Source organism: Podarcis filfolensis (assembly GCF_964270895.1).
Source record: "Podarcis filfolensis genome assembly, chromosome: 17".
NCBI classification, from domain to species: domain Eukaryota; kingdom Metazoa; phylum Chordata; class Lepidosauria; order Squamata; family Lacertidae; genus Podarcis; species Podarcis filfolensis.
In genome coordinates, this window is record NC_139621.1 from 39074479 (window position 1) to 39101726 (window position 27248).

General features: G+C 42.6%; 1 protein-coding gene across 2 annotated transcripts in view; it reads left to right on the plus strand.

Moving 5' to 3' along the window:
* SPAG17 (sperm associated antigen 17) overlaps window positions 1–27248 on the plus strand; it is a gene marked incomplete at its 5' end in the record, with an annotated part of 77335 nt that overhangs the window by 15632 nt on the left and 34455 nt on the right. Inside the window, 21 exons of one of the 2 annotated variants that reach the window (XM_083592613.1) lie at window positions 286–426; window positions 2491–2569; window positions 4318–4409; window positions 4921–5058; window positions 5138–5248; window positions 7460–7610; window positions 10057–10287; window positions 11944–12036; window positions 13026–13075; window positions 14095–14208; window positions 15226–15380; window positions 16700–16890; window positions 17911–17996; window positions 18514–18792; window positions 19544–19655; window positions 21297–21437; window positions 22132–22245; window positions 22735–22964; window positions 23618–23735; window positions 24816–25255; window positions 26291–26417. In XM_083592613.1, the coding sequence (XP_083448739.1) occupies window positions 286–426; window positions 2491–2569; window positions 4318–4409; window positions 4921–5058; window positions 5138–5248; window positions 7460–7610; window positions 10057–10287; window positions 11944–12036; window positions 13026–13075; window positions 14095–14208; window positions 15226–15380; window positions 16700–16890; window positions 17911–17996; window positions 18514–18792; window positions 19544–19655; window positions 21297–21437; window positions 22132–22245; window positions 22735–22964; window positions 23618–23735; window positions 24816–25255; window positions 26291–26417 (3193 nt within the window). The remainder of the gene's footprint in view (window positions 1–285; window positions 427–2490; window positions 2570–4317; window positions 4410–4920; window positions 5059–5137; window positions 5249–7459; window positions 7611–10056; window positions 10288–11943; window positions 12037–13025; window positions 13076–14094; window positions 14209–15225; window positions 15381–16699; window positions 16891–17910; window positions 17997–18513; window positions 18793–19543; window positions 19656–21296; window positions 21438–22131; window positions 22246–22734; window positions 22965–23617; window positions 23736–24815; window positions 25256–26290; window positions 26418–27248) is intronic. The other variant, XM_083592614.1, reaches the window with a different exon arrangement.

The following is a 27248-nucleotide window of genomic DNA, read 5'->3' on the forward strand; positions in this document are numbered from 1 at the left end:
GCATTAACTGTAGTTGTCATTTAGCTTGGAATTCTGTTCTTTGGTGGTATGGATTTACTTTCACGTGCTGGTGAGTGGAAGAACAAAGAGGAACTCTCCCATAATGGAAATCTGGGCTTTTTTTGAGGTGGGATAATATTAATATTAAAATGCATTCAAACTGAATCATGCTTGTTGTGTTGTTCAATAACATGTATAATTCATTGCTTAGAAGTTGGCTGAGTTCCCATGTGTTCTGCATGTTATAAAGCCAGTCTTTATATTTCCTCCTTTTCTTTTGTGTAGCTTGAATTTGGAACGGAGCTCTTTGAAGTTGTGGCATGTTTGATGTATGACTGCCTGGACTGGAAAAGACAGCATCAGCACTACTTGAAATCCACCAAATTTATTAATGTCCCCGTAGTAGAAAAGAAGAGCAAGGCTGAGGTCAGAGACCACATCCATGCTTGGTAGCAGATATATTTCCATGTAAAATTGTGCATAGGAGTACATTTCTGCATAAATATGCATCATCTAGTAGATAGTTCGGTGTCAGTAGTGTGGTCCAGAGCAAAAATGGTTGGGTGGAATAGTCTTGGGAAAGCCATTACTTCTCAGGTCACTGGGGAATTCTATGATCCTGCTGCTACTTTGGGGCACTTCTATAATAATAATATTTTTTATAGTAATTTTTATTTATACCCCGCCCTCCCCAGCCAAGGCCAGGCTCAGGGCGGCTAACAAGCAATAATAAAAACAAGTTGAAGGAATACAACTTAAAAACAAGATTAAAATACAACATTAAAATATTGAAACATTAAAATGCAGCCTCATCACAGGTGAAGAAAGGAAAAAGAAAGAGGGGGAGGGAATCAAATTGGCTCCAAGCCAAAGGCCAGGCAGAACAACTCTGCCTTACAGGCCCTGCGGAAAGAAATCAGATCCTGCAGGGCCCTGGATCTGATATCAGATCCAAGCACAAGTAAAGAAGAAAACACCCCAAATGGCAAAGAAGGGAGGAGTACACAAAGTACATGAATACCAGTTGCTAGGAATCACAAGTGGGGAGAGTTGCATTCTGGTGCTGCTTTTGAGCTTTGCACAGGCATCTGGTTGGCCACTGTGAGAACAGGACGTTGGACAAGATGGGCCATTGGCCTGTTCTAGCAGGTTCTTACGTTCTTACTTCCAGCCACACAGCCAGGATCCATAGGAGCCCTGCCAGTTGTGGGGTGGCGTACCAAAATGTATCAGTGAAGACATTACAGAAGGAGCCCATTTGGTCTGAGGTATGGGGAGATTCCCCTATAACAGCTCTCAGCTCCACATACAGTCTAACCTCCGCCAGACTCAATAATGCCACAGCAGCCTGCAGCATTTGCTACTGTAGGGCAAATCCTGCTCCACAGGGATATGAATCCCCCTTTTTTACTCACCCACCACATACCTGTACACACAGACTCATGTATCTACTGCACATGTAAGCGCTTCAAAACACAGAAGCAGTGAGAAGAGGCATGACACCCTCTCCCACCCAAGGACTCCCTGGAACAAGGGTTCAAGACACATGGGGGAGGGGGTGAAAGGAGCCCTTTGTCGGGCATGGATAAGGAGGGACCGGAAGAAGCAGCACAGGAAGCCACAGCCATTTGTCAAAGGAGCAACCTACATTTATGACATTGCACAGGTTTAGGAAGCAGGAGGCTGAAGCCCAGCAATATTTCATTGCATTTCGAGGTTGTGAACCTCCCAAAGATCAGGTGAGACGGTGGACTTTTTTTTGGGGGGGCAGGTATTTTATAGTAATGTATGACATAGTCTGAGGACGTAGAAAATAACCCTTCTTTTTACAGTTTAAAGCCCAAGTCTACTACAACAGGCTCTCCATAGGACTTTGACTACCCATAAAGTTTAGCCGGTTGAAAAAGCAAAAGCCAGACCAGAACTGGCTACCCGTCCCTTTCCCAAAAGGATAATTAAATATACTAGTTATGATCTACAAATCTTTATGTGACTATGTGGGAAGTTATTCACCCATACAAATCTGGATTTTAAGATCTGCAGGAGATATCCATCTTTCTGTCCTGAAGTGCATTAGGTGGAGACTTGAGAGAGGGCTTTCTTGGCTGCTGTCAGGTGCTGGAATTCCCATTTCAGATGGCCTCACGTCGGCTGGCAAAGACATTTTAATTTTGACATGCCTTTTGGCCTATAGGTTGCCTTGTAAATGGTTAAACTGGTTGTGTGAATTGAATCGGAAAGGGGGGGGGTTCATCTAAGTCATGGAAAGGACAGCCTAAATTCTACATTAATTCAGAAATTCTCCTCCAGGTGATCCCAAGATTCCTCCAGCACTCTATGTGACTCAAACCTGCATCACATTATTCACAAAGAGTGTCCAGCAGCAAAATTGACAGCCTGTTTAAATACTTCATTCAAGTACTGCAATAACTGGGTTGAAGATTTGAATATAAGACGGCTGCATTGTCATAAATGTTTTTGTTTCACAAGGTACCACCTGCTGCTCCACCTACACCTTCAAGGAGAAAGCAGGCAGCGGAAGAGCCTGCTGCACCAGTTTTAACAACAGGTATGTGTGAAGTGTCTTCAAGTTATTCCTAAACTTTGTCATTGAAAAGAGCAATTCCTTTTCAACATGCTGGAGAAATAGGGCAAAATATGTGTAAACCTTCTGCAGGTAGCAGTGGGGTGATGAGTTTTGTGATGTGATGAGTTTTGATTCAAGCTGCCATCCAGAACCTGAAAATTCCAACTTCTGTGATGAGATGCCTTCTGAAGCAATTCCTAACCATTTTCACTGCATCAAGGCATACTGAATGTCAAAAACTTGCTGTTTATTTCAGGGTAGATTTTATATTCTCAAATATGGAGGATCAGCCGTTGTATATCCCTTCTTCCCATCAACTACAGGTCCATTTCTTATACCCATCTTGCACCTAACGTCCTGGATCTTCCTCCTCCCATACATTGCAACTACTTTTTGCCTTCCCCGTCAATTCTGAAGCTACCACTCTTCCCTTTTTTGCAACTCCTCCTTGCACATAGACTCCCATTTAACCGGTTAGGTCTCCCTACCCAATGCAATTACTAACCTCCCTTTTCACCTCCCCATTTCTAAAGCCACCTCTATTTTCCAACCCCATTTGCACCTCCCCTTTTCGCCTTCATCCCCCTTTTTCAAACCACCTCCCTTCCAAGTTTCCCCTTGCACATGGAACATCCACATGGTGATTTTGTAGCTCTTCATTGCCCCCTTCTCATCTCTGCTCTCCAACCCCAAGCAGTCTCCTCCTTCCTCACCCGCATATGTGCTGTTGCTGATGCCATAAGCAGTTATGCCAATCTCTGCAATAGCTTGGGGGGGAATTCTGAATTTTCCTCCTGCTGAAGCAATGGACTCTGGAGCTGCTAGCCTCCTCTAGGGACTTTTCCAGGCCACAGCCACCGTCAGGAAATGGTGAGGATGTGGCAGCAACTACTAAGAATGAAGCAACACTGTCGCTGATGCTTCCTCCTTCCACAGCCCAGGAAGCCCATGCCCAAATACAAGAGTTTGAGGTGTTCAGGTAGGCTGAGAAAACCCAAGCCCAGCAGGTGTTGGGAAACTGTGTACGTGCAGCTACTCACACAGAGTCAATTAAGGTTTGGCAGAAAGCCAGAAGGCAATCTGAAGGAGTAAGTCTGCCTGGTGATAACAGAGACATGGAAACCGCTCCCTGATTGGTCAAGCTCTCTCAAGGGAATGATAATTAATGGCCCACTAACTGGAATGTGTTAGTTCAGTGTTCAGAGGTTCAGAGTTCTGTGTCAGTGTAGGAGTTGTAAGTCGTGTCAGAGAGAGCTAGCAAAAGATCCGTGTTCTGTTCTGTTCCTGTAAATAGTCCACTGTATATAATGAACACCTAACTACAAGTTCCTGCTTCCTGCTTCGTCTATCCTGTCTGCAGCCAAGTTGCCAATTGCTTCTGTGGATTCTGCGTTTACTCTGCTAGGTCTGGCTAAGGTCCTGCAACTACTCAGAAAGTTGCAAAACACCAGATAGGTTTTACCAATAGCAGGCCCATCTTTGAGCAGAGATGAGGATGGAGGGTCATTGGGGTCAAACTAGGCCAGGGACTTGCCTGCGTACTGCTCAGAGCTGGGTTTGCTGGTCTCAAGCTTTTTTGGTTCTCGGGAAAACCCCACACTAGATTGTCAATACACTGTAGTTCATATGACACTTTGCGATGCTAGCACCATCTGTTGGTGACCACACAAATTTCAGTGTGGTACAAATATTATATACGAAGAAAGGACAACATTACTTTTTGATTACAGATGTAGACATGAGATATTATAATGACCTCCTGAACCCAGTCCCAGATGAGATTGTTTCTGTTGCCTTGATGCTGGATTGCATGTTGCAACAGGTAAGCACAGTCTTCAGTATATTCAAGAATAGTTGTCATTATTTAAAAAAAGGTTTTGTGTGCAGCTAAAAGTCCTTCACACGTTATGCATGGGAAAGTGACCTTATGGGGAGAGAACTGCTTTACTAGCACTAGAACTAGCAACTGGATCTTTCTCAGTTATAACCATCCCAGTTCTCAGTGAACAGTTTTCATAGTTGTTGAAGACATCTGAAGGCAGCCCTGTTTAGTGAAGCTTCTAATGTTTGAAGTTTTATTCTATTTTTAATGTTCTGTTGAAAGCCACCCAGAGTGACTGAGGAAACCCAGCCAGATGGGTGGGCTAGAAATAATAAATTGTTGTTGTTGTTGTTGTTATTTATAGTGACTCCATCCTAGGCTGGGTGGGTCCCAGTATTCCTTGTCCCTGACAATGGACAGATTTGGGATTCTGCTGGTATTCTGACTATCCTGATGCTCATACTATCCATGACAGCCATGGAGTTATCCTATTTATGTTTTCTTTTGCTAGGTTGTTGCATCAGAACAGAATCTTACACCACCAAGCTTGGTGGTTCCAGAGCCTCGTGAAGATGGGCTGGATCATACCATTGCAAGTCACATGGTTTCGATCCTGCCTTCTCTTGCCCTTCCTGAGAGTGAGAAAAAGGTTTGTATTGCCAAGTATTACTATTCTGTTGTTTTAAAATATAGATATTTTAAATTTGTGTTTTTACTTTTATTAACAGAATCTTTACAACTCCTTTTATCCTGAAAATAAAGAAAAGACCACGGATCAGAAATGGCCTCTTATACTGAACTACCATGATACCCTGTCCCAGAGATTGTACTTCCTAAAGGTAGAATGTGGTGCAGTTTAGTCTTTCCTTTCCTTTCCTTTCCTTTCTTTCTAGCATTAAATGCGAAATTATGACACTTTGAACAATGAGGGGGAAATAGCAAGTAGGAACATTTTCCTATAAATTTGCTAGGACCCAAAGGACTTCAGAGGCTGGAACTAACTTCACACTCATTGAATAATAATAATAATAATAATAATAATAATAATAATAATAAATCATCACCATTATTTTAGGTAAAAAAGGTAAAGGACCCCTGGACGGTTAAGTCCAGTCAAAGGCAACTATAGGGTTATGGCGCTCATCTCGCTTCAGGGTGAGGGAGCTGACGTTTGTCCACAGACAGTTTTCCGGGCCATATGGCCAGCATGACTAAACCACTTCTGGCACAACGGAACACCGTGACAGAAACCAGAGCTCACGGAATGCCATTTACCTTCCCTGCACAGCAGTACCTATTTATCTGTTTGCACTGGCGTGCTTTGGAACTGCTAGGTTGGCAGGAGCTGGGCCAGAGCAACAGGAGCTCACCCCGTTGTGCGGATTTGAACCGCTGACCTTCCAATTGCCAAACCGAAGAGGCTCAGTGGTTTAGACCACAGTGCCACCAATAATACATTTATACCCTGCCCATCTGACTGGGTTACCCCAGCCACTCTGCGTGGCTTCCAATAAATTAAAACACAGTAGGACATCAAATATTAAAAACTTCCCTATACAGGGCTGTCTTCAGGTTTCTTCTAAAAGTCAGATAGTTTATTTCCTTGACATCTGATGGGAGGCTGTTTCACAGGGCGTGTGCAACTACTGAGAACACCCTTTGATTGGTTTCCTGTAATTTCACTTATCATAGTGAGGGAACTGCCAGAAAGCCCTTAGAGTTGGATCTCAGTATCCAAGCTGGAACGATGGGGGTGGAGAAATCACTTTAATAGTGAAATGAATTATATGATCTGGTTACACACTCTCCGACTCCCAATATAGTGCCAAACCATGGTAACATCAAACTGACTACCAAACGGTGTGACATTTTAGATTACAGTACTGATTTGGTGTTAATATCTTTCCTTATTTGGTGTAAATACCTTTTGTTCCTTATTTTTGCATGGCAGTGACTAAGGTTACTGCTTCTACCATCTACCCCCCTGTACTGGGCAAAATTTGCCCAGTTCACTTCACCCAATAGAAGAACATATCACTTTGCATCAAGTGAAAGATGAAGAGGAGATTAACAAAGAATGAAGTGGCTACATCAGGAAATAATGGACATATGTTTGCAACAGGAGCGGGAAACCTAATTTTTTAAGGAAATTGGATCAAATTTAAATAATTTGGGCTGATTTGTATTAATTTAGAAAACCTGTGTGTGTGTGTGTGTGTGTGTGTGTGTGTGTGTGTGATATATTATATATGTGTGTGTGTGTGAGAACATATTGCTTTAAAGAAAATAGTTTTTGCTGGTTACAGAGCTTGCTATTCACTAAGATCTGACATTCAATAAAATTTCATTCTGCTCCTAAAACCTTTTTTTTCTACAATAAAATCTTATTTAAAAGTGGTTAACAAAAGATAAAACCACAAAATCAGGGAGAAATTATTATTATTATTATTATTATTATTATTATTATTATTATTATTACTACTACTACTACAGTGGTACCTTGGTTCCTGAACGTAATCCATTCTGGGAGTCCATTCGACTCCCAAAACCATTCAAAAACCAAGGCGCGGCTTCCGATTGGCTGCAGGAGCTTCGGACATTCGGCTTCCAAAAAATATTTGCAAACCTAAACAATTACTTCCGGGTTTGCAGCATTCGGGAGCCAAAACGTATGAGTACCAAGGCACGACTGTATTATTAAGATTTAAAACATATGTTTAAAAATACTAAAACGTTAAATTCCCATTAGCATTGTCTAAAGAAGGCTGTTTTTCACAGACGCCAAAAAGAATACAGCGAAGGTGCCTGCTTGATATCTATAGGCAGGGAGTTTTAAAGCGTATGTGCTGCCACAATATTGCATGCAGAGAAGTGACAGCAAGCATATATGGGATTGCATTATGGGTGTAAACTACGGCATACTTGTGTCTCTCTCCAAAATTTCTAAGTGCCAGTTTTTAGTTAAATTTTCAAGTTCAGGAATATTTTTCTGTAGGATATATAGGGCATTAACATTGGTTAATATTTGTTGGTTTCTTTTTCCGCTTCAGATGCAGGGTGGTTTAGACCCAGCCAAGGTTGAAGATGAAATGATGTGCAAACTGCCCTTGATGGATCTTCTTAAATTCCCTCTTCCGCCACCTGGAACCAATACCAGGCGCCTTGCCAGAATCCATGAGCTCATGCACTATTGCACTAGCGGTAACATGCTTCCTTTACTGTAAACAGTTTCCCCCCAAGTCCCAAAAGGTTGTTATAAGGTATTTTTATAGGACCAGGTAAAGGTTTGAGTCCCTTCACACATTGTTTAATGTATTATAGGCCTCCCTTGGCCTAAAGAGGCTGGTACAAGTGTGAACTGTAAATGGTAATAAGAGAGGTTTCCTGGTCAATAGGGTACAATTGTCTTTAATTCTGCTCCGGTTGCCAGGCACTAAGGGACTGTGCTTCACCTGCTGCAGTGCAAGTCATTGCTCGTCTTGTTCCTGAATCCTTTCCCCAATTCATAAGTCTGGGCTGTAAGCCGTACATTGTATTTTTAAAAATAGGTAGTATAGTACAGTACAGAGGCGTTCACAAAGTAAAGGAAGGATTGAACTCTGATTAATAAGAATACACACAGAGCCTTGAACCAGCAAGACTCTGGGAAGGGTGCGTATAATAATTTCTCTCTCTCTCTCTACCCCTCGGCCCAGGTCGTTTTATTCACAAAAGAACTTTTTACAGAGTGTTCGTAAGAACCAATCAGATTTCTTCTGAGCAGTTCAACAAACCCCACGTGGGGGAAAGTTAAACTACCAAAATTAATTAAGCACACATATTTCTGGGGTAAACAAAGAACAGGACTACAAAGGAGTACATTTGGCAACCCCTGAGGTGATAAACAAGCAATATACATGATAAGAAGGATGGCCAGGAGGACAGCGATCATTATCACCTTCATGTGAGATCTGTTTCCTGGCCCTAAGATTAACATCCTAGGATTAACATATCAGAAAAGCTACATCAAAGAAACTTGCCCACTATCTCTATGGCCCAGGATGCATGCCTGGCAAAGCAACTGGGCTGTGAACGTGACTTGTCAAGCAAGAGAAATGGACAGTAGAGAAAATGGCCAGAGATGCAGAAGGTTGTGGGTCAGAAATTATTGCCAATGTATCAAACCCAGTCAACACAATGCATTCATCGTGGACACAATGGCTTGATGCATATTTTATAATTCCTCATAGTAATCCCACCTGACCCCACACTCTGGATATTTGCACTCCTACACAGTACAAGCGACTCCCCACTTATGCAGGGGTTACGTTCCAGTGCCCCACGTGCATAAGTGGAAATCACATAAGTGGGGAACACCCTCTAAACACCCTTTAAATGCCCGCTCTGCCACTCTCTCTGCAACCCAGATCAAAAATACTGTACTAAAAAATGTCCACAACTGGACTTGAAGCTCTGGGGCTGCCGGGACAATGTGTGGAAAAGTGGCTGCAGCTGTAGAGCTGGGCGATATTGCGATTAATTGTCTGAAACTGGTATGGCCTTCAAACCGCGATACCAGTTTCAGACTTTTTGAGCTGGCAGTACATTGCGGCTCCCCAGCCACTGCCGGCCCCTTGTTCCTGCCTGCCTGCCTGAGCTGTGCTGGCGGCAGCCAGGAAGCCACGATGTATTGCCAGTTCAAATTGCCTTGATCAGCTGAGAGGTGAGCAGGAGTGATAGTGTTGGGCAATTCCAGACATCGTGATATATCACTACATCACGATATTCAATTGCTGATCTATCACAATGTTGAAAACCAGGTATCGCCCAGCTCTATGCTGCTGCTGTGCTACCCCACGTGTCAGGTGTTAGGCAGGGAGGCTGAGCAGCCTAAACAAAGCCCTGCTGCACCTCCAGTCCCTTCCCTGCCCTTACTGAAGTCCTCTTTGAGCTCCGGGATGGGTCTCCTCACGAGCCACAAGGACTCTCCAGCTGTCAGGCTTTGGGGGACCGGATCCTTCCCCGGATCCTTATTTACTACTGGTGGCAGTAAATAAGCAGATAATACAAAAGGAGCATTCTTACCAATTAGTTTCTTTAATAATCACAGCGAGAGAGAAAGGAATGCATATCTCTCTAGAAATGGCGTTGCTCCCAGTTAAGGTGGACCCCCTCCGTCCCCGTTAATCTATGCCACTCCTACATCTGGTAATCTGAGGTTGTTGCCGCTACACTTTCTGTTCTAGCACTCTCAAAGCCCATCTAGTCTTAGGCGAAGAGGGGTTAGGGATTCTTTGCAAGGACACTGTCTCTGCCTGGCATTTCCTCTTCTAGCTGTTTCTCACCCAGTATTACCCAGCTTTCCCCCTCTGGACTATGCCCCTCTGCAAACCACTGTTCTAAATCAATACTGGGAAGGTTCAGAAAGGAGGGGGGGCTCCCACAATTCCTCCTCAATCCAGCCCCTGACACCAGCTCTCTCCCTCCATTTCCTGGTATGAATTAAATTACTATTTCCTGGCACTGCACATATACATGGATGCGCAAGTGGGAGGGATTCCTGTATATCAATGAAAAGTGACCAGTGCCTGTAGGAAAAATATCTCATCATGGATCACACTTTGCTGACATCGCTGAGTTTACTTTCTGTGCCTTGATCTTCCTACAGAGCACATGAACTGGGCTGAAATAGAGCGAGCTTTTAAAGTGTTTACATTTGAAAGTCTGAGACTGACAAAGGTAGATGACTCTGGGCAGCTAGAAGGCTGTGGCAGAATGCTTGGTGGTGGTGGTGAGATTTCTTACATCCCATGGGATAATCCTGCTGAGTTTGCCAGACAACTGAGACAAGAATTGATGGACTTAAAAATATCACAGGAAGAGTATCTGAACAAATCAGGTACGGAGGTTATCATAATTTTTTTTATTTATTTAATGAAATTTATATATCACTTGATTGTTTAAAAAAGCACACCTCAAAGCTGTTTATGAAAGATAAAACAGTAAAAAATTCACAAGCATGTATTAAAACGGTGCGTGTTATTGCTAGACCTCTTACTGAAAGATGTATATACATTTGCTGCTGAAACAAAGGGCAGTAAAGGCACAAGTTCAAAAAGGGATTTTAGAGAATGCTTTGTAAGTCATCTTGGCCAAGAGCATGGCCATTGTTTGCCTTGGTCCACACCCACACCCAAAGCAAAATTGCTGAAGCCCCTGTTCTCAGACTTCTGCTCTGCAATGGTGACGTGTGGCATCTTCAAGATGGCTCTGCATACACATTTTGCACAGATCACAGAGAAAGTGGTTCTTTTGAAAAACCTAAAAGAAGAGCTAGAGACAGGAGAAAGCCAAGTGTTGTTAGCCAAAGGATGAAAGAGATGGAAGTATCCTAGCTAGGCAGGGATGATGAGGGCTAAGAGGCAGGGTCGGAAGAGGATTTAAAGGCAAGGCAGTTTGAATAAGGAAGAAAAAGTGTGACTGCTAGGGCCTGATCTATATTTGCCACAGAGTAGGATGGGAGAATGCTGAGGTCATAAAACAGTATACAGTGGTACCTCGGGTTACATACACTTCAGGTTACATACGCTTCAGGTTACAGACTCTGCTAACCCAGAAACAGTACCTTGGGTTAAGAACTTTGCTTCAGGATGAGAACAGAAATCGTGCTCCGGCGGCGCAGCGGCAGCAGGAGGCCCCATTAGCTAAAGTGGAGCTTCAGGTTAAGAACAGTTTCAGGTTAAGAATGGACCTCCAGAACGAATTAAGTACTTAACCCGAAGTACTACTGTACAGTACTAAAGAATGCAGGTATAGTACTTAAGAACACACAGAGAGAAAACACCATGGTGCACCTGTACTAGTGAAACCAGATGCCGTCATCTGCCCCACCTGCAGTGAAACATGTCTCTCCCATATTGGTCTCTATAGGCACAGCAGGCACTGTAACTCTCCAGTGATTTGACTTTACTCCCAAAGGTGTACTCCTCCATTGTCTCCCAAAATAGACAGATGCCAACAACAGCTGTTAAAGGAATTTATACTGAGCTTGGTAATGTTGTATATGTTTGGAGATGGCTACAAGCCTAAAAACAAGTACTAAGGAATAAGCACTGTTGAAGGTTCTTCCAAGTAAACATACCTAGCGGAATTGTGCTGATGCTGTCAGAAACCCGAGTCTTCTAGTACTGTATAGGTCACAGTATTCTCTTTTGATCTTACCATTTTTAGTCTATTTACGAGATTACTTCAGAGCCGAAAAGATTCAAAGTTATTCGACATGCCTTCATTCTCCTTCACAGTGAAGTCATGGTCCATATTTAACATTTTCCAGAGGTCAGTCCCTCTCCACAGTCCACTTGCCCTCAGGCCATGCTGCAGATGAGCAACCGCACTATTCACAGACCACGTGACACTGCCAGAGTCCACAGGAAGCCAGTCTGCTTTTCCCACATTGTTTCTGTGCTGCCACATTGAATGTTGAAACTTAAACTGGAGATTAGGGAACTCCCATTCTGACTTCGGAATTTCTCTGATTTGCACCTCCTGTCCATAGGGCTTTTCACAGAGAGTGCTTTTCGTAGTCGACAATTTTTCTCTTTTTCATTTGACAACGGTATTAAGAGACCATCAGGACTTTACAATTCAGGTATGCTTTATTTGGAAAGAGCCTCTTTCCCTTTCCCTCCGCCTTCACTTTGGTGTTAAAACAAAGCACTCGTTTTTCTCATCGGTGATCAGTCTGCCAAAATACACCCATATTAGCAAACTATCTACAGAGAATACCAACAACTAAGCAAAGGTTATCCCTGAAAGTCAGTTATGTTCCTTAAAGAATCATGAGGCAATCCAGCAGGCTGGCAGAACCAGCAGCTAGTTTATGCTAGACTATTGCATAGCCAGGCTCCTATGCACTCCCAGCAGTAGAGTGTAGCTGCCAGTCCACAAACGTAGCTATGCCCACCAGAAGAAAGAAAGCTGCAATAAGAATGCAAGCCGTGTAGTGCAGCAGAGCTCATAAACAGGTGGTCCCAGGTCCAGTCTTCCTACCGGAGAAAGCTAGGTGCAATCCTTGCACACAGCACAGTTTAGGTGTCAGAGCTAGACAGGGGGAGCACTACATGAGCTACTTGGCTGTGGCATCACACAGGCGCAGCCAATCACATTGGCCAGAGGTGCACCCTCGCTTCTCATTTGTTGTTAAAGAGTATGTGTGCATGTGAAACACAAAGACACAAAGATTGTCCATTTCAGAGTAAGGAGAAAAAGAATTAAGGCTACAATTCTATATACTGGGAGTAAAGTCCATTGATTTCTTTTGACTGGGATTGCACCATAAAGAAGCACATCCTTGCTCCTGGTTCATGCACTTGCTGACCCAAGGATTTTTGTGGAAAATCCTTATAATAAACAGACATTATTATTAAGAGAGAGGAATGTTGTGAGAAAGAGGCAAGCCGGTGCTCTGAAAAACGTAGAGACAGTTTATCAGGGTAGAGCAGGACAGAGATTGTGCCATCATTTAAGTAACAGGAACAGCCAAACAATTAACCAGATGAAAAGATAAAATATGTCTGTAGGTGTGTTAGTGTATGCATCTCTTATCCATCCATCCATCCATTTAGCTTTATTTTTCAGATCGGGTTGCTGAATGTAAGAGTGATCTCAACGCTTCTCTTGAAAATAAGGTAAGAAATACCGTGGTTGAAATGTGCTTTACAGTATGATATGAAAGTGGAGTCTGTACATGTGAATTCATGGTAGCTGAGAATTTTCTGTGTGTTTTTAACTTCAAATGTATATATAATAGATGGATGCACTTTGGTGATTCAAAACCTTTCCTCTTAAAGATTATATGTACGCTAATAAAATTAGAATAGGATCTTCTAATGCCACGTTGTTGTACTCTAAAATCATAACCAGTTAAAAATTCTTACCCATTATCATTCTGTGTTGCCTGCGATTCTGTCTCCTTTCAGTATGGGCAGTTCTCTAGACGTAAAGGTAAAGGTAAAGGACCCCTGACCCCTTAACTAAATCCAGTCGCGAACAACTCTGGGGTTGCGGTCAGCTAGTATTTGTTGAAACTGTTTCCATTGCTTTATATAATTTGAAAGTTCAAGATTGCTCTTGAAGAAGAAACCTGTGTTCCATAATAGACTGAGCTGTAATAAATCCTATTAGTAGGCATTTTGGGGAACTAATTAATTCTGTTAGTTCTTTCTGGTCTCACATCTAGGTGTCCGTCCCCCGTCCCTCCTACTTTTTTACTTCTGTATTGAATTATTTATTGAAAGGAGAGGCAGGTGACACATTCCATTCCAGCTTCCATTCTTAGTGGTGGCTTTCTCCTTTATCTGAACAGATCCATGCCAAACTTACTCAGATAGATTATTTGAGAGCGAATCTATGTGATAGTTTGTGTCAGGATGGGTGTTGATGCTTATCTAGAAGTATCTGTCCAAGTCTTCCCATTTACCAAATTAAAAATTAGTTTTGTGACTCAAAAGCCAAAAAAAGAAGAAGGTTAAAATCATAGAACTGTAGAGTTGGACAGGAGCCCTGAGGATTATCTGGTACAACTCCTGGCAATGCAGGCATCTCAACTGGATCATGAATGACAGATGGCCATCCAACCACTGCTTAAACCCCTGCTCTGTGGCCTTCGTTATATGTGATTGTTTTATACCTCTTGGTGTTTCTTCAGATACGTTCAAATACAGATACAGATACGGAATTAGTTGCCATACAGGAGACCCAGCAGCGGTGTTTGAAAGACTGGAGTTTTGCAGAACATTTTCAACCACACCTTCTCTTCCAGGTATTTTTAGTTGCTTTTTCTTCATGATGGGGGGGGGACAGAAAAGGATATCGAGCATTTCATTTCTATACCCCTGCTTCAGATGTAAAGCTGATGAGTGATGTTTCTTAACCAGTTGCATTTAGCAACCCTTTTAAATCTTAATTGTATGCCTGTCACCAAAGCAAGGGGAAATTGTCTTTGTATTCTGTTTTATCTTGGATATAATCATAGGTATTACTTGTTGGGAAAAGTAGAGGTGTCATTTACTGTGCCCACCTTGACTTCTGTGAGTGTCCTTTCCCTTGATACAAAAAATAGGTCACACAGGACTTAGTAAAAGAGATGTTCCTTCCATTATTTATACATGAAGAATTTGCTGGCCACCTTTTTATGGGCGGGGGGGGGGGGTTACTCTTCCATCATAGCTCTTCTGCAATAAAATGTATTTGCGTACAAATGATACAATCAACCTGTCACGGAGCCTGTATATTAACTAAGATAGAGCTGGTGTCATCAGCACGTTAATGACACTGGACCCTAAATCTCCTAATGCCAGTTCCAATTCCTTTATAGAGATATTAAACAACATTGGAAATAAGAATAGTGCCCTGTGGCACAGCTGCTAGAGGGTAGACATGTAATCTTCCAACAGTATTTTCTGAACTGAACCCTGTAGGTAGGAATGGAACCTTCAGGTTGCCCTGGGCAAGATAAAACAACTAACAAATTCAATAAATGAAATCAATAATAGCAACAGCAACACCGTGCCACCAAGCCATGGAAACTGTGCAGGAGGATAAACTGCTCAATGGTATTGAAAGCTGCTGCAAGCAAAAGCAACTAGATTGCACTTTCCTTATCCCTTTCCTGATGGTGGTCACCATCTGGGCAATCAATGTCTAGTATTAGTTACAAAAAAGTTACGTTAAGTATGCTATAAATATGTTTTTTATGTTAAAACTGTTCCCCCGAATGCCCCTTTCCCCATTGCTAGTCACTTACAAAAGTTGAGTTATGCTTTCCTTTCGTTCTCAGGTTCTTCACAATGCAATCCAGCATTACAAATGCATTGACTCCTATTATCACACTCAAGATAACTCCTTGCTGATAGTCCTTCATAATCCTATGAACCAACGTTGCCAGTTTGAAGAGTCCTGGAATGTTGCGTTGCATTCTGACGTTGGATTCAGGTGAGGGGTTCTTCAGGCAATGCCTCCAAATCTCCCAGAAGCCATAGGTATGGAATACAGCATGAAAAGGAGATGATGGTGATTCATGATGTGAATGGCAAGTGCAAGCAAGTGTAAATGGGTGCACATTGCGGCAAAAAACCCACCACAAACACTTAATTTTGAATATATGGAATAGGTGGTGAGGGACCTGGAATGAAACATAGTGCAGAGTTTGATGAATATGTTGACCCAGTGGGTGGCAGCTGTGAAAAAGGCAAATTCCACATTAAGGAACATGAGGAAAGGGACTGAAAATAAAGTTGCCAATGCCATAAAGCGTGATTATATGGCGTGACTACTCTTGGATCACAGTATTGTTCTGCTTAAAGGTAAAGGTTAAGGGACCCATGACCCTTAGGTCCAGTCGCGGACGACTCTGGGGTTGCGGCGCTCATCTCGCTTTATTGGCCGAGGGAGCCGGCATACAGCTTCCAGGTCATGTGGCCAGCATGACTAAGCTGCTTCTGGTGAATCAGAGCAGCACATGGAAACGCCATTTACCTTCCTGCCGGAGCGGTACCTATTTATCTACTTGCACTTTGACGTGCTTTCAAACTGCTAGGTTGGCAGGAGCAGGGACTGAGCAACGGGAGCTCACCCTGTCGCGGGGATTTGAACCGCCGACCTTCTGATCGGCAAGTCCTAGGCTCTGTGGTTTAACCCACAGTGCCACACGCGTCCCTATTGTTCTGCTTACCGCACCTCAAAAAGGGATATTGCAGAGTTGGGAAACATTCAGTATGGAGCAACCCAAATGATCAAGGAACAGAAGCAACTCCCCGATGTGGAAAGGTTGCAGCATTTGGGGCTTTGTGCTCTTAAGAGTGAGAATTAATGTCCTAAACTGAAAGCAATGGTGGACAAGTGAGGAAGGAAGAGGATAGCTCAGTCTGCCCTGTGCAGATGCATGGCTGACCAGCTGCCATTGCCTATGCTCGCATCTCATGTTTACATACAGCACACATCTAGCTACTAAGCAGTTGCACACTTGCACAGTGCTGATTGAAACTCCAAAAAGTCAAGCATGCAAGTTCCCTTTCTGTCACCCCACAGCAGCCAGCAGTTTCCAGAGGTGAACCATTTTGTCAGCTGCTGTGCAGATCCGATTTGCATAATTGTTTTTTTTTAATAATCCACAGAGTTAATAATGCAGAAATATTTTTAAACATAAAATGCAATATAAACTATTTAAGGGTTTTAATTCTTTCATATGAGAAGGCAAAGATTCTTGATCACTGTGTTTTATAATCAATAATAGTAGAAATTCTTTTTTCCAGGAATTACCTGGAATTGGTGGCTGCTTCCATAGATGAATGGATAGTAAGAGAAGAAGTAAAATATCAGGAAGAAAAAATGGCAAAAGAACTGGAAGCTCTTAGGTTAGCTAAAGAGTTAGCAGAAAAAGCACCTGTCGAAGTCAAGTCCCCACCTACTGGCAAAAAGGGTGCTGCGCAGAAGAAGTCCAAAAGTAAGTTTACTACATATGCCTACTCAGAGGTAAGTTCAGTGGGCCAGGTAAGCATGTGTAACAAGACTGCAGTCTTAGCCATGTTCTTATTCAGAAAACAACTTGCAATCTCTAGGCATGAATGGAAGTATGCAGCAAATTATATACGACAGCTCCATTTACCTGTGTTAGGGAATTGCCCACCCAAAGGCCTTGTTTTGGGTGCCATAGAAGGCTTTGTTCAAGCCTACCTGCAGCAAGGGAGGATCATTTTCAAAAGGGCCACAGCTGGGGGGACAGGAAAGGATAACCCCTCTTGCTGCAGTTAGGCTTGGAAATAAACCTTTGTTTGCTTGCAATAGAAGGGTTTTCTCCAAGCCTAATTGTTTGGAGACAGTGGTTGACTTGGATATTGTAGCTGGTGGGGGAGGGTTAACCATTCCATCTCTGCAAGAAACTCACCCATCCCCTCCAAATTTGTTTCCAAAATGGCTAAAGTCCTTTTTTCAAACCTCATAGCTAGTGAGATTGGAGTATGAGAGAGGGGTTGCTGTGTGATTTGTGAGTGTGAAGTTGCAGTATGCGGTGTATGGTGATATGAAGTGTCTTTTGCCCATAGTATGTGACCGATACGTTTCTTGCTGTTATTTCTGCATCTTGGGGGTCTCCCTTTATTGACTCCTACCAGGGCTTGCACACCAGCTCATTATTAAGAAGGAAGACATTTTTCTTTTACAGCTCAAGGAAATTTGGCCCGTGATCTCCATGCTTTAATGTAGCTTACAAATAAATGTTGCCAAGTTAAAATTGATGTGCCTTTAAATGATTTTTTTTCAGAGTATAAGGGAGCATATGAGATGATGGAAAGAGATAGAGTAATAGCCAGATTGCTTGTGCCAAATATGGGAATTTGAGCTCTACTTTTTAAGCTTTGGCGTTGCATTCGTTCTGTCGCTCTTTTAACGAATCTTTCTTGGTAGTTGGTGGTTGCTGTTGCAACATACTTTTGAAGATGCTTTATCTTTATCTCAATTCTCAAAGCTCCTACCAAAAGTAAAGTCGACGTTTCTCCAGAACCTGCAGTTGAGAAAGAAAAAAACATTTTTGTCAGAGATGACTCTCTCAAGGTAACAAAAAAACAAAAAAGGGAAGGGAAAAGCCTAATCCAAAAATAATTTCATTTGTTCCAAGTGTTTTTATACACCTAAGGGTGTTTTGTTTTTGTTCCTGTTTTTATTATGCATGTTGTGTTTTTATCTTGTATATTTTTGCTGTGAACCGCCCTGAGATCTTCGGATGAAGGGTGGTATACAAATTAAATAAATGCTTAAATAAATAAAACATACTTATGACAGCAACAGAAGCTGCAGAGTGATAATAGTAATGATTTTTTTTTTGTATAAGCTGTACACACACACTTTCAGTTTGTATTGAAAAGTTTTGGAAACAGATAATTACAGGGCTTTAAATAATATATTAAAAGCACTTAAAATATTGACATTTTTAAAAAGGAGGGAAGGAGGGTTAAACTAAAAGTAATCCAATAGTGACTCAAAAAAAGGTTGAAAAGAAATGTTTTCCATGCGCTGCAAAGTCAAGACCATCATGTTAATTTAGGCGCTGAAGTCTTAATTGTTTGGACAGGCTTGGAAGGAAGAGCAGGAGCGGCTGTTAGAGGAAGAGCGGTTGAAAGAATTAAAAAAAGCTGAGAAGAAGGAGAAACCTGGCAAGAAAAAAGGTCAGAGTAAGGAGCAAGCAGCCTCTGATGAAGGAAAGGCATCCAAAAAGAAAACGAACAAAGAAAAAAAATCGCCGTCCAGATCACCAGAGTCGGCTAAATCACCAGACACTGAAGATCAGGCAAAGCTGGCCGGGCAAACTAAACAAATTACCCCTCCTCAGCCACCTGTGAAAGAATATGAGGTGTGTAACTCCTATTAGGAAGATATTGCCTTTTTTCATATGGTGCCTGTATATCTTGTCTCTCCATGGCAGCCTATCAAAAACTGCTTCTTTTTTTAAGTGTGCAAATACAGTCATACCTCGGGTTAAAGTAGCTTCGGGTTAAATCTTTTCAGGTTCCGTCCTGCGGCAACCCAGAAGTAATGGAATGGGTTACTTCCGGGTTTCACAGCTTGCGCATGCGCAGATGCTCAAAATGACGTCACGCGCATGGGCATAAGCGGCGAATCGCGACCTGCGCACACGCAGACACAGGTTGCGTTCTGCTCAGGATGCGAACAGGGCTCCGGAACGGATCCCGTTCACATCCAGAGGTACCACTGTATATGAAATCTCTTAATAAACCCTACAAGGTGTTTTTTTTAATATAAAAATATGGCCATATGCAAGAGTCAACAAATACCACTGTATGGAAGCTCTCTGGTTATGTGTAGCTACAGAGGAAGGAAGGACCTTGTAGTTCTGCATATGGGAGCCATATAGATGATAGCTATATAAAGGGCAGAATTCACACACTTCCTGGGTTTTCAGAATATTTATATTTTATTGAAATAATTTCGATTATAAAGAAATAAATTGATGCAGGAAAGAACCACACACTTCATGAGTCACAAAATAGCGGTGGAGTCATCTTGCTGATAGAGTATTCCAGTTTTCCTTGGCTGAAAACTTCTGTCTAATTCTACCTTTTCCTGCAACTGTTCTGTCCTAGTTTCTTGGATACAATATGGCTGAGAATCCCATTCAAGTTGCAGGGACTACCCGATATCTGTTCCCTACGGATGGAGGACAAATCCAGGCAGAAAGGATAACGTTTGAAAAAGGTGATTCTTTCGCACTTGGCATTTCTATGGGTTTCTAAACATGCATTTAGAATCAGTACTGATAGATGTTTCACTGTTGAAGTAATAATAGTGTAGCATTGTGGTTAACAGACTAAGCTATGAATCGGGAGCTCCTGATTTGAATTTTGCCTCTGCCAAGAATTCACTGAGTAGCCATTGGTGAGCCATCTTCCCTCTGCCACCACCCAGTGGGGAAGCAGGCCGATCGGGCACCTGGGGCGGCGCATGTGCACAGCGCCCAGGGGTGGGGCCAGCCAGGGCAGGATGCTCCACAGGGCCTCTGAGGAGTCTGTCTGCCTTCTCCCACTCAGCTGCCCTATAGCTGAGGGCAAGGCGGTGGGCAGACTGTTTGGAGCAGTGCGGAGCCTGCGGGCGCCCAAGCCGCCACGTCACTCCCAGGAGAGACGTATGTCTCCCCCCCCCCCCATTTTTTTCATTCATTTTATAACACAAATAAAAAACACAAACAGAAAAGACAAACAATACAAACAAATTCTTGTCATATCCTTATTTTCCTAAACATTGTTAAGTGGGATTCCCAAAGTCCCACCTATCTGATTTTCATTTTACTTCATCTTTAGCAGTTTACATATATCGTAATTTCTAACCATCTCCCCCCCCACACACACTTACTTAACCACCAAAAAACTTCACATTTTATCACTTATAAAATATACTATCTTCTACTTCTAACCCTACCGCCTATATCCACTTCCAAAGCTATTCTAAGATTTAAATATTAACATCTTTTTTCAAATATTCCTTAAACTTCTTCCAATCTTCTTCCACCGTCTCTTCTCTCTGGTCTCGGAGTCTCCCGGTCAGTTCGGCAAGTTCCATATAGTCCATCATCTTCATCTGCCATTCTTCGGTAGTTGGTAAATCTTGTTTCTTCCAATTCTTCGCTAGCAATATTCTCGCAGCTGTTGTGGCATAGGAGAGACATATGTCTTGGGCTCACTTGGGTGCCCAGCATTTTATCACGCACCCCCTTCCTCCGCCCCTGCCACTCCCACCACCCCAGCATTTGTTAGAGTGTTAGAGATGGGAGACCAGGGTTCAAATCTCACTCAGCCATGCAACTCACTGGGTGAGCACTTTACCTTACAGGGTTGCTGTGAGGATAACATGGGGAGAAGGAAAACAGTGTATGCCTCCTGGAGCTTGTTGGAAGAAAGGAGGAATATAAACACAATAATAATAATACTTAGAGGATAATGTATGAGATATGCTTTGGCATTCACTGATAATGAGGAGCACCATATTCTAAAATAAAACTCTGGACTAAGTTGATTAGAATCCTGGTTCTAAGGATATATTTCTATGCCTCAAGGAAAACATTTGATTGAAAGTTATGTTTTAAATGCTACTTACATTTTACTTTTGTAAAATTGGAGAATGAATATTTTGCAGTCACATTTTAACATTTTTAATGTAATTAGAGAAGTTAATGTGGAAACAGCTCTATCTAACCTTGGGAACCAGTGCAAACCAGTTCAGCAAATACTCTAGCAATCTATTTTATTTAATTTTGGCCTTATTCATTCTCTGGTACCAGAAACGCAAGTCTTCGCTGACCGTTTTAATTCTGTTTATTGTTTTTCTTTCCTTTTCTCCTAGGGGCAACTTTGGTCAAAGTGAAGGTAATAAAGGACAACCACTGTTTCTTCATTCATATCGTAGACCCCCAGAAATGTGAACAAGAGAAAGAGACTAATGAAGAAAGAAGTGACTCCCCAGGTGAACAGGAGCCAGAGCCAGGTCAGTGTGTTGGCATCAGTTGTGTATAAATAAAATGATGTGAAAAGTATGATGAGTGTTATATCACTGAAGTTTCCCTAGAAAATTAGAAAGACCAAAGCTCTAAGAAATAACCAATGTTTGCTTGTGATTCGAGGACCCGCCCCCTTAGTTTAGGAATACGAAAGACACATGGACACAGTATTTTAGGTTAATGGCAGAAAAGGCCACAGCTTTATTGATTACAGCATGTGAGAGGTATTGGCTTAGGCATTGGAATAACAGCAACGTTGACTCCACCCACTCAGGGAGGGATGAGTCTAGCGGGGTTAATCACCAGTAGGGGGAGCCTGTTGATGCAAATACAACTGTAAGCTCTCCCCTGATGTCACCGGGGGTCGTGTCATGGCCACCAGCCCCAGCAGAGCATCAGACAGGATCCACGACCGCCGGATTCCTTTAACGGAATACCCATAAGTGAAGGGGTAGGCGATGGCCACACCCTGCCCTTCCATACACCAACAACTATGCGTGGGAACGGTTCCCGATCACAATACCTCCCCTCCGTGAGGAGGAGAGGACTTCTCCCAGGGAGTCGGCCAAGGATTAATGTGACCGTAGAGTCAAAAAGGCTTAGTTACGCCTAAAGAGAGAAAGCAACTCATTTTAATATTTTAATATTAAAAACTGGTGTCTTCTTTCACTTCTTCTTTAGACAAACCACTGAATCAATCAAAAGCTGTGAGCAAGTTTGGATCATTTTCTGCAACCTTAGAAAATGAAATCCACCTCTCCTTTAGCTGCTATGGAGCATCAGGAAAAGCAGAAGGTAAAACAAGCAAAATGAAGAAAATTATCAAATCGTTTTCTAAGATCTTTGTCATATCTGTTTAATTCTCGTGCTGCTGCCCTCTGGACCTGTTATGGAAGAGGCACACAAAGAAGGGCCTCAGCTGTTGATCACAGGGTCTGGGTCAGTTCTTACGGGGAGCGGTGGTCCTTGAGGTATTTAAGGCTTTATGGGTCAAAACTTTTGTCTCTGGCACTTTGGACCTCGCCAGAATTGAATCCTCAGCTGTGGCCTGTCTTAGAGCTTGGCCTAAGGCCTAACCCATAAACTCAGATTTTAACCAGTGACGCAGAACAAGAGCACATCATCTCCATGTGGCCTTAGGTACCCAGTTGTACTTCAACTTTCTTCTTTTGTCTTTAAACAAACATTTTGAAAAATCATATTTTCCCCAAGTTTGCCTAAATACACAAGAAATTTACATGTGATATTCTTCTATTTCATATAAACCATTTTGTTCCCCTGCAGAAGAAAGTGATCCCAATTTAGCGGCCATTTTGACTATCCCTTCCGTAAATGTGCCCACTTCCGCTTTGGTTACCTCGCCTGTTTCTACTCCTGCTACTACAACTACAACTACAGGAAAGACTAAGCCTTCTAAAGAAAAATCAGGCAAAAACTTACCATCTGCCAAAATGAGCTCCCGTCTCACAGTGACTGGCTCTCCAGATGACTCCTCAAAGCAAGATGAGAAAAAGGTGTTGCTGTATTTCCTACTAAGGATGGTTCCTGAGCCCTGAGGGAATGTATATCATCGCCATAGTACACTGAGAGGTAAAGACCCCCTGGATGGTTAAGTCCATTCAAAGGTGACTATGGGGTTGTGGCGCTTATCTCATTTTCAGGCCGAGGGAGCCGGTGTTTGTCCACAGACAGCTTTCCAGGTCATGTGGCCAGCATGACTAAACCGCTACTGGCACACAGAGGATGTGGGTGGTGCTGTGGTGTAAACCACTGAGCCTCTTGGGCCTGCTGATTGGAAGATTGGTGGTTCAAATCCCCACAACAGAGTGAGCTCCCGTTGCTCTGTCCCAGCTCCTGCCAACCTAGCAGTTTGAAAGCACGCCCGTGCAAGTAGATAAATAGGTACTGCTGTGGCAGGAAGGTAAACAGTGTTTCCGTGCGCTCTGGTTTCCATCATGGTGTCCCGTTGCGCCAGAAGTGGTTTAGTCCTGCTGGCCACATGACCCAGAAAGCTGTCTGTGGACAAACACTGGCTCCCTTGGCCTGAAAGCAAGTTGAGTGCTGCAACCCCATAGTCGCCTTTGACTGGGCTTAACCGTCCAGGGGTCCTTTACCTTTTAAAAATAGTTTTAGAAATGCTATTTTCTGTGTCTCTTTCATTCTCTAGGTAGATATAGACGAGTTGATCCAAACGCCACCTATTCCAGATATCCGTGTTTTCAATAGTTTGAATGTGTCCTGTCCCAATGGATTGGTACTAACCTTTCTTGGCCAAAAATTCACAGGTTAGTGCTGATCATTGTTACGCGAGCACAACATGCTTTTGCAAAAGTATTCATTTTGAAGGCATTCTGAATCCAGGTGGAGATGGGTGGGAACTGAGGGCTGATGTCTGCTGCCATATAATGCCATGATGGAGCTGGTTGGAAGGGAAGTGTTGCAGATACTTGCTGTGTATTGCTGTCCAACATCTGCTGCAACTGCATAAGAGGTGAGGGTGGAGGTGGGGGTGGAAGCAGATGTGGTAACAATAATGACATGAGGTTGGTGGGACTGCTGAATGGTATGACATATAGGTCTGAAGGGAGAGCTCTGTTTTCAGCCTGAACAATCTTTTAGTGCTGTATGCCAGTGGTGGGTGGGGCCAGGGGAAAGTGGGTGGAGCAATGGGTGTGACCCTTACCTTTGTACGATAGGTAGGAATGGAAAGATCTGTCAAGTTTTGTCCCCCCCCCCCCCCCCGTTTCTCATTTTCCCATTTTTAAATTAAATTATCCACATTTTGTAGCCACTGGCAGGTTGTTGTTTTTAATCCATCACCGTTTTAGTGCAAAATTCTCCTAATAAACACATTTTAAATGCAGTTTTGACTAATGTACTGATACTTTTAGTGCCAAAATAAATATGTCTGCAGCAGTTGTGTGTATTTAAACACAAAATGCCCTGATCATGTAGACAGAGGTGACAAGTGTCTGATTTTTGAAAGAGGTGCGTAGATAAGGAGCGCCGAACTCTCTTCCACCAGTGAGTAGAATTCTTATGGCTGGGGTTGGGAGGATGTGATCTGCAACTAAAGGGAGGGTTTTTGCACTGTCGTCCCCCCCATATGTCCATTTTTGCTATTAATCTTAGATTCCCCTCACTTTTCTACATGATTTTTGGGGCTCCATGTTTAAATAAGTAGAACTTCTGTCATCCATATAGAATGACTCTCAGTCTAAATTGAGCATAACACCTGGGCAATATCTATCTTGAAGTCATTCATTTACCACCCTGATATTTTGGCATCTATTAGTTAGCTCCATAGTTTGCAGTTGCTAATAATTATTACCTGCTAAGGGGCGTCATGTTTTGATCCGTGAAAGGTGAAGAAATGGGAAACAAGTCCAAGAGTGAAGATGAAGGAAGCAAAGTAGACGAAGCTAAATTGGACGAGGGCAAAATGGATGAAATGAAGACACCGGAAGCCAAAGAAGAGCAAGTGAAGGCCCATGAAACCATAGCAAGCAAGACCAAAGGAAGTGAAGAGAAGGCCGATGAAGTCAAGCCCCTTGATGAATCTGTGGCAGATGATCCCTTAAAGGATGAGGCCAATGAAGGCAAGGCTGAGGCTGAAACAGAGGAGGACCCTGCGAGCAAAGCCAGGGAATCTATTTTTGAGATATTTACTAGGCAGAGTTATCCGCAAAGGGTGAAGCATTCACAGCTGCAAAAAGCAGTGAAGAACCCAATAGATCAGGAAGTGTCTAGAGTTACTACGAGACAAGGAACTGTCGTAAAGTACATGTTGGATGGGTCCACTCAGGTATGCTAACAAAATTCGTTTGGCATTGGCTAAGATTCAGTTTTATTGTTTATTTCCTGAAGTTACCGCAGCACAAAATCCCCCTTCTTCATTTCCCATCGGCTGTACATATTTCAATTCCTGCTTAGACTTTTATTTAACTATAACGTATTCCCAAAATGCCAAGTAGAGTTACTTTTCGCTTTGTCAGCCCAGAAAAAGCATTAGTTATAAATCAGTATTCCACAAATACAACTTATACCTCCTGCAGTTTTACGTGCCCAAAACGTGATGGTAAATAAGAAATCCTCTTCAGCTGCCACATTCTGAGTTCTTTCTCTCTCTGCTCATGTGGGTACAAGTGAGTCAGGGCGCTTAGCAAATGTTCCTAGCCTTTAGGTCATTTCTTAATTCAAAATATAGCCCCTGTTAAGAGTTACTTTCAGCCAGGGGTCTGTTGCTATTGTATTTCTCTATATGTGTTTCCCCATCCCCCAAAAAATCTTCCTGAGCTAGTTCCTCATTTATGCCACCCATATTTGAGCATTTTAGGCTGTAATCCTATTACCTGTGAGTAAGTTCCACTGGGGATGCGGGTGGCGCTGTGGGTTAAACCACAGAACCTAGGACTTGCTGATCAGAAGGTTGGTGGTTCGAATCCCCACAACGGGGTGACCTCCCGTTGCTTGGTCCCTGCTCCTGCCAACCTACCAGTTTGAAAGCATGTCAAAAGTGCAAGTAGATAAGTAGGTACCGCTCCAGCGGGAAGGTAAACAGCGTTTCCGTGTGCTGCTCTGGTTCACCAGAAGCGGCTTAGTCCTGCTGGCCACATGACCTGGAAGCTGTACGCCAGCTCCCTTGGCCAGTAAAGCGAGATGAGCGCCAAACCCCAGAGTCGGCCACAACTGGACCTAATGGTCAGGGGTCCCTTTACCTTTACCTTTTTAAGTCCCACTGAGTTCATTGAGGCTTAGTTCGGATTGCCCGGATAGTTCTATTTGCTGAGTGTAAATGTCATTGACTGTAAGGATTTTAACACTTTTTTTTCTTCCCTAGATACTGTTTGCTGATGGCACAGTGATCAGAAGCCCTGATTCTGGTCCTGTTTTACCACCTCCACCTCCTGCAAGTACACCACATACAGAAGCCACCCCTCCTCCTGATACAAGCACCAAGAAATCTAGTAGGTGGTCAGGGGGCTGAGTAATCTGAAACTTTTATTGTCTGGTTCATGTTTTATGTTCCCACATACTTTACCATTTGGTCTGATATCAAGATGGCAATCACAATTCAAAATGGTATAAATCTCGCCCTTCTTTTTTTAGCATGACTATGAGACAAATGTTGCACTCACTCTGTAGGCCTTTGGGTAAATAGAGACTCTTTGCTTTCTAAGAGTGTGCGAATGAATTAATTGCTGCTCACATTTATCCAAGGACATTCATATATCATGAGTGTAAAGTATAGCTCTATATTCTCAATCTTACTTTTCTGTGCAATAAACCACTCTTTCATTTAGGTATTGGGTATAAGGAGTGGTAAATGAAAGTATAAACATGCATCTGAAACCAGGAAGATCAGGTATTTTTTAAAATATTGGAGTAAATTTTTAATTTATTTAGAAGACCACTGTAAACAGTTAAAATCACTGACAGGGATGTAATGACACTTGTAATATGGAATTAACTATGGTAACTATGGACATACAACAGATGGACAATGGTAAAAGATGCAGTAAATTTAATCTTAAATATGGAACCCACGGAGGGAGGGAAGGAGGTCTGAAGGTTCAAAAGAACCTTTTATTTCAATGTTTGAAATGGTTAAAGTTAAAATATATAAAATTGTGGAAAAACCAATAAAAAATGAAAGTATCAGCATGCGTTTAGACAATGCATGTTTTTTTTCTTCTAAAGAAACTATTTCTGTTCCTCTTAGGAGGGTGGTTTGGATTTTAATGTAGAGTGGGCATATATTTAATCTAGACATACACTTGTAACAACAGATCATACTG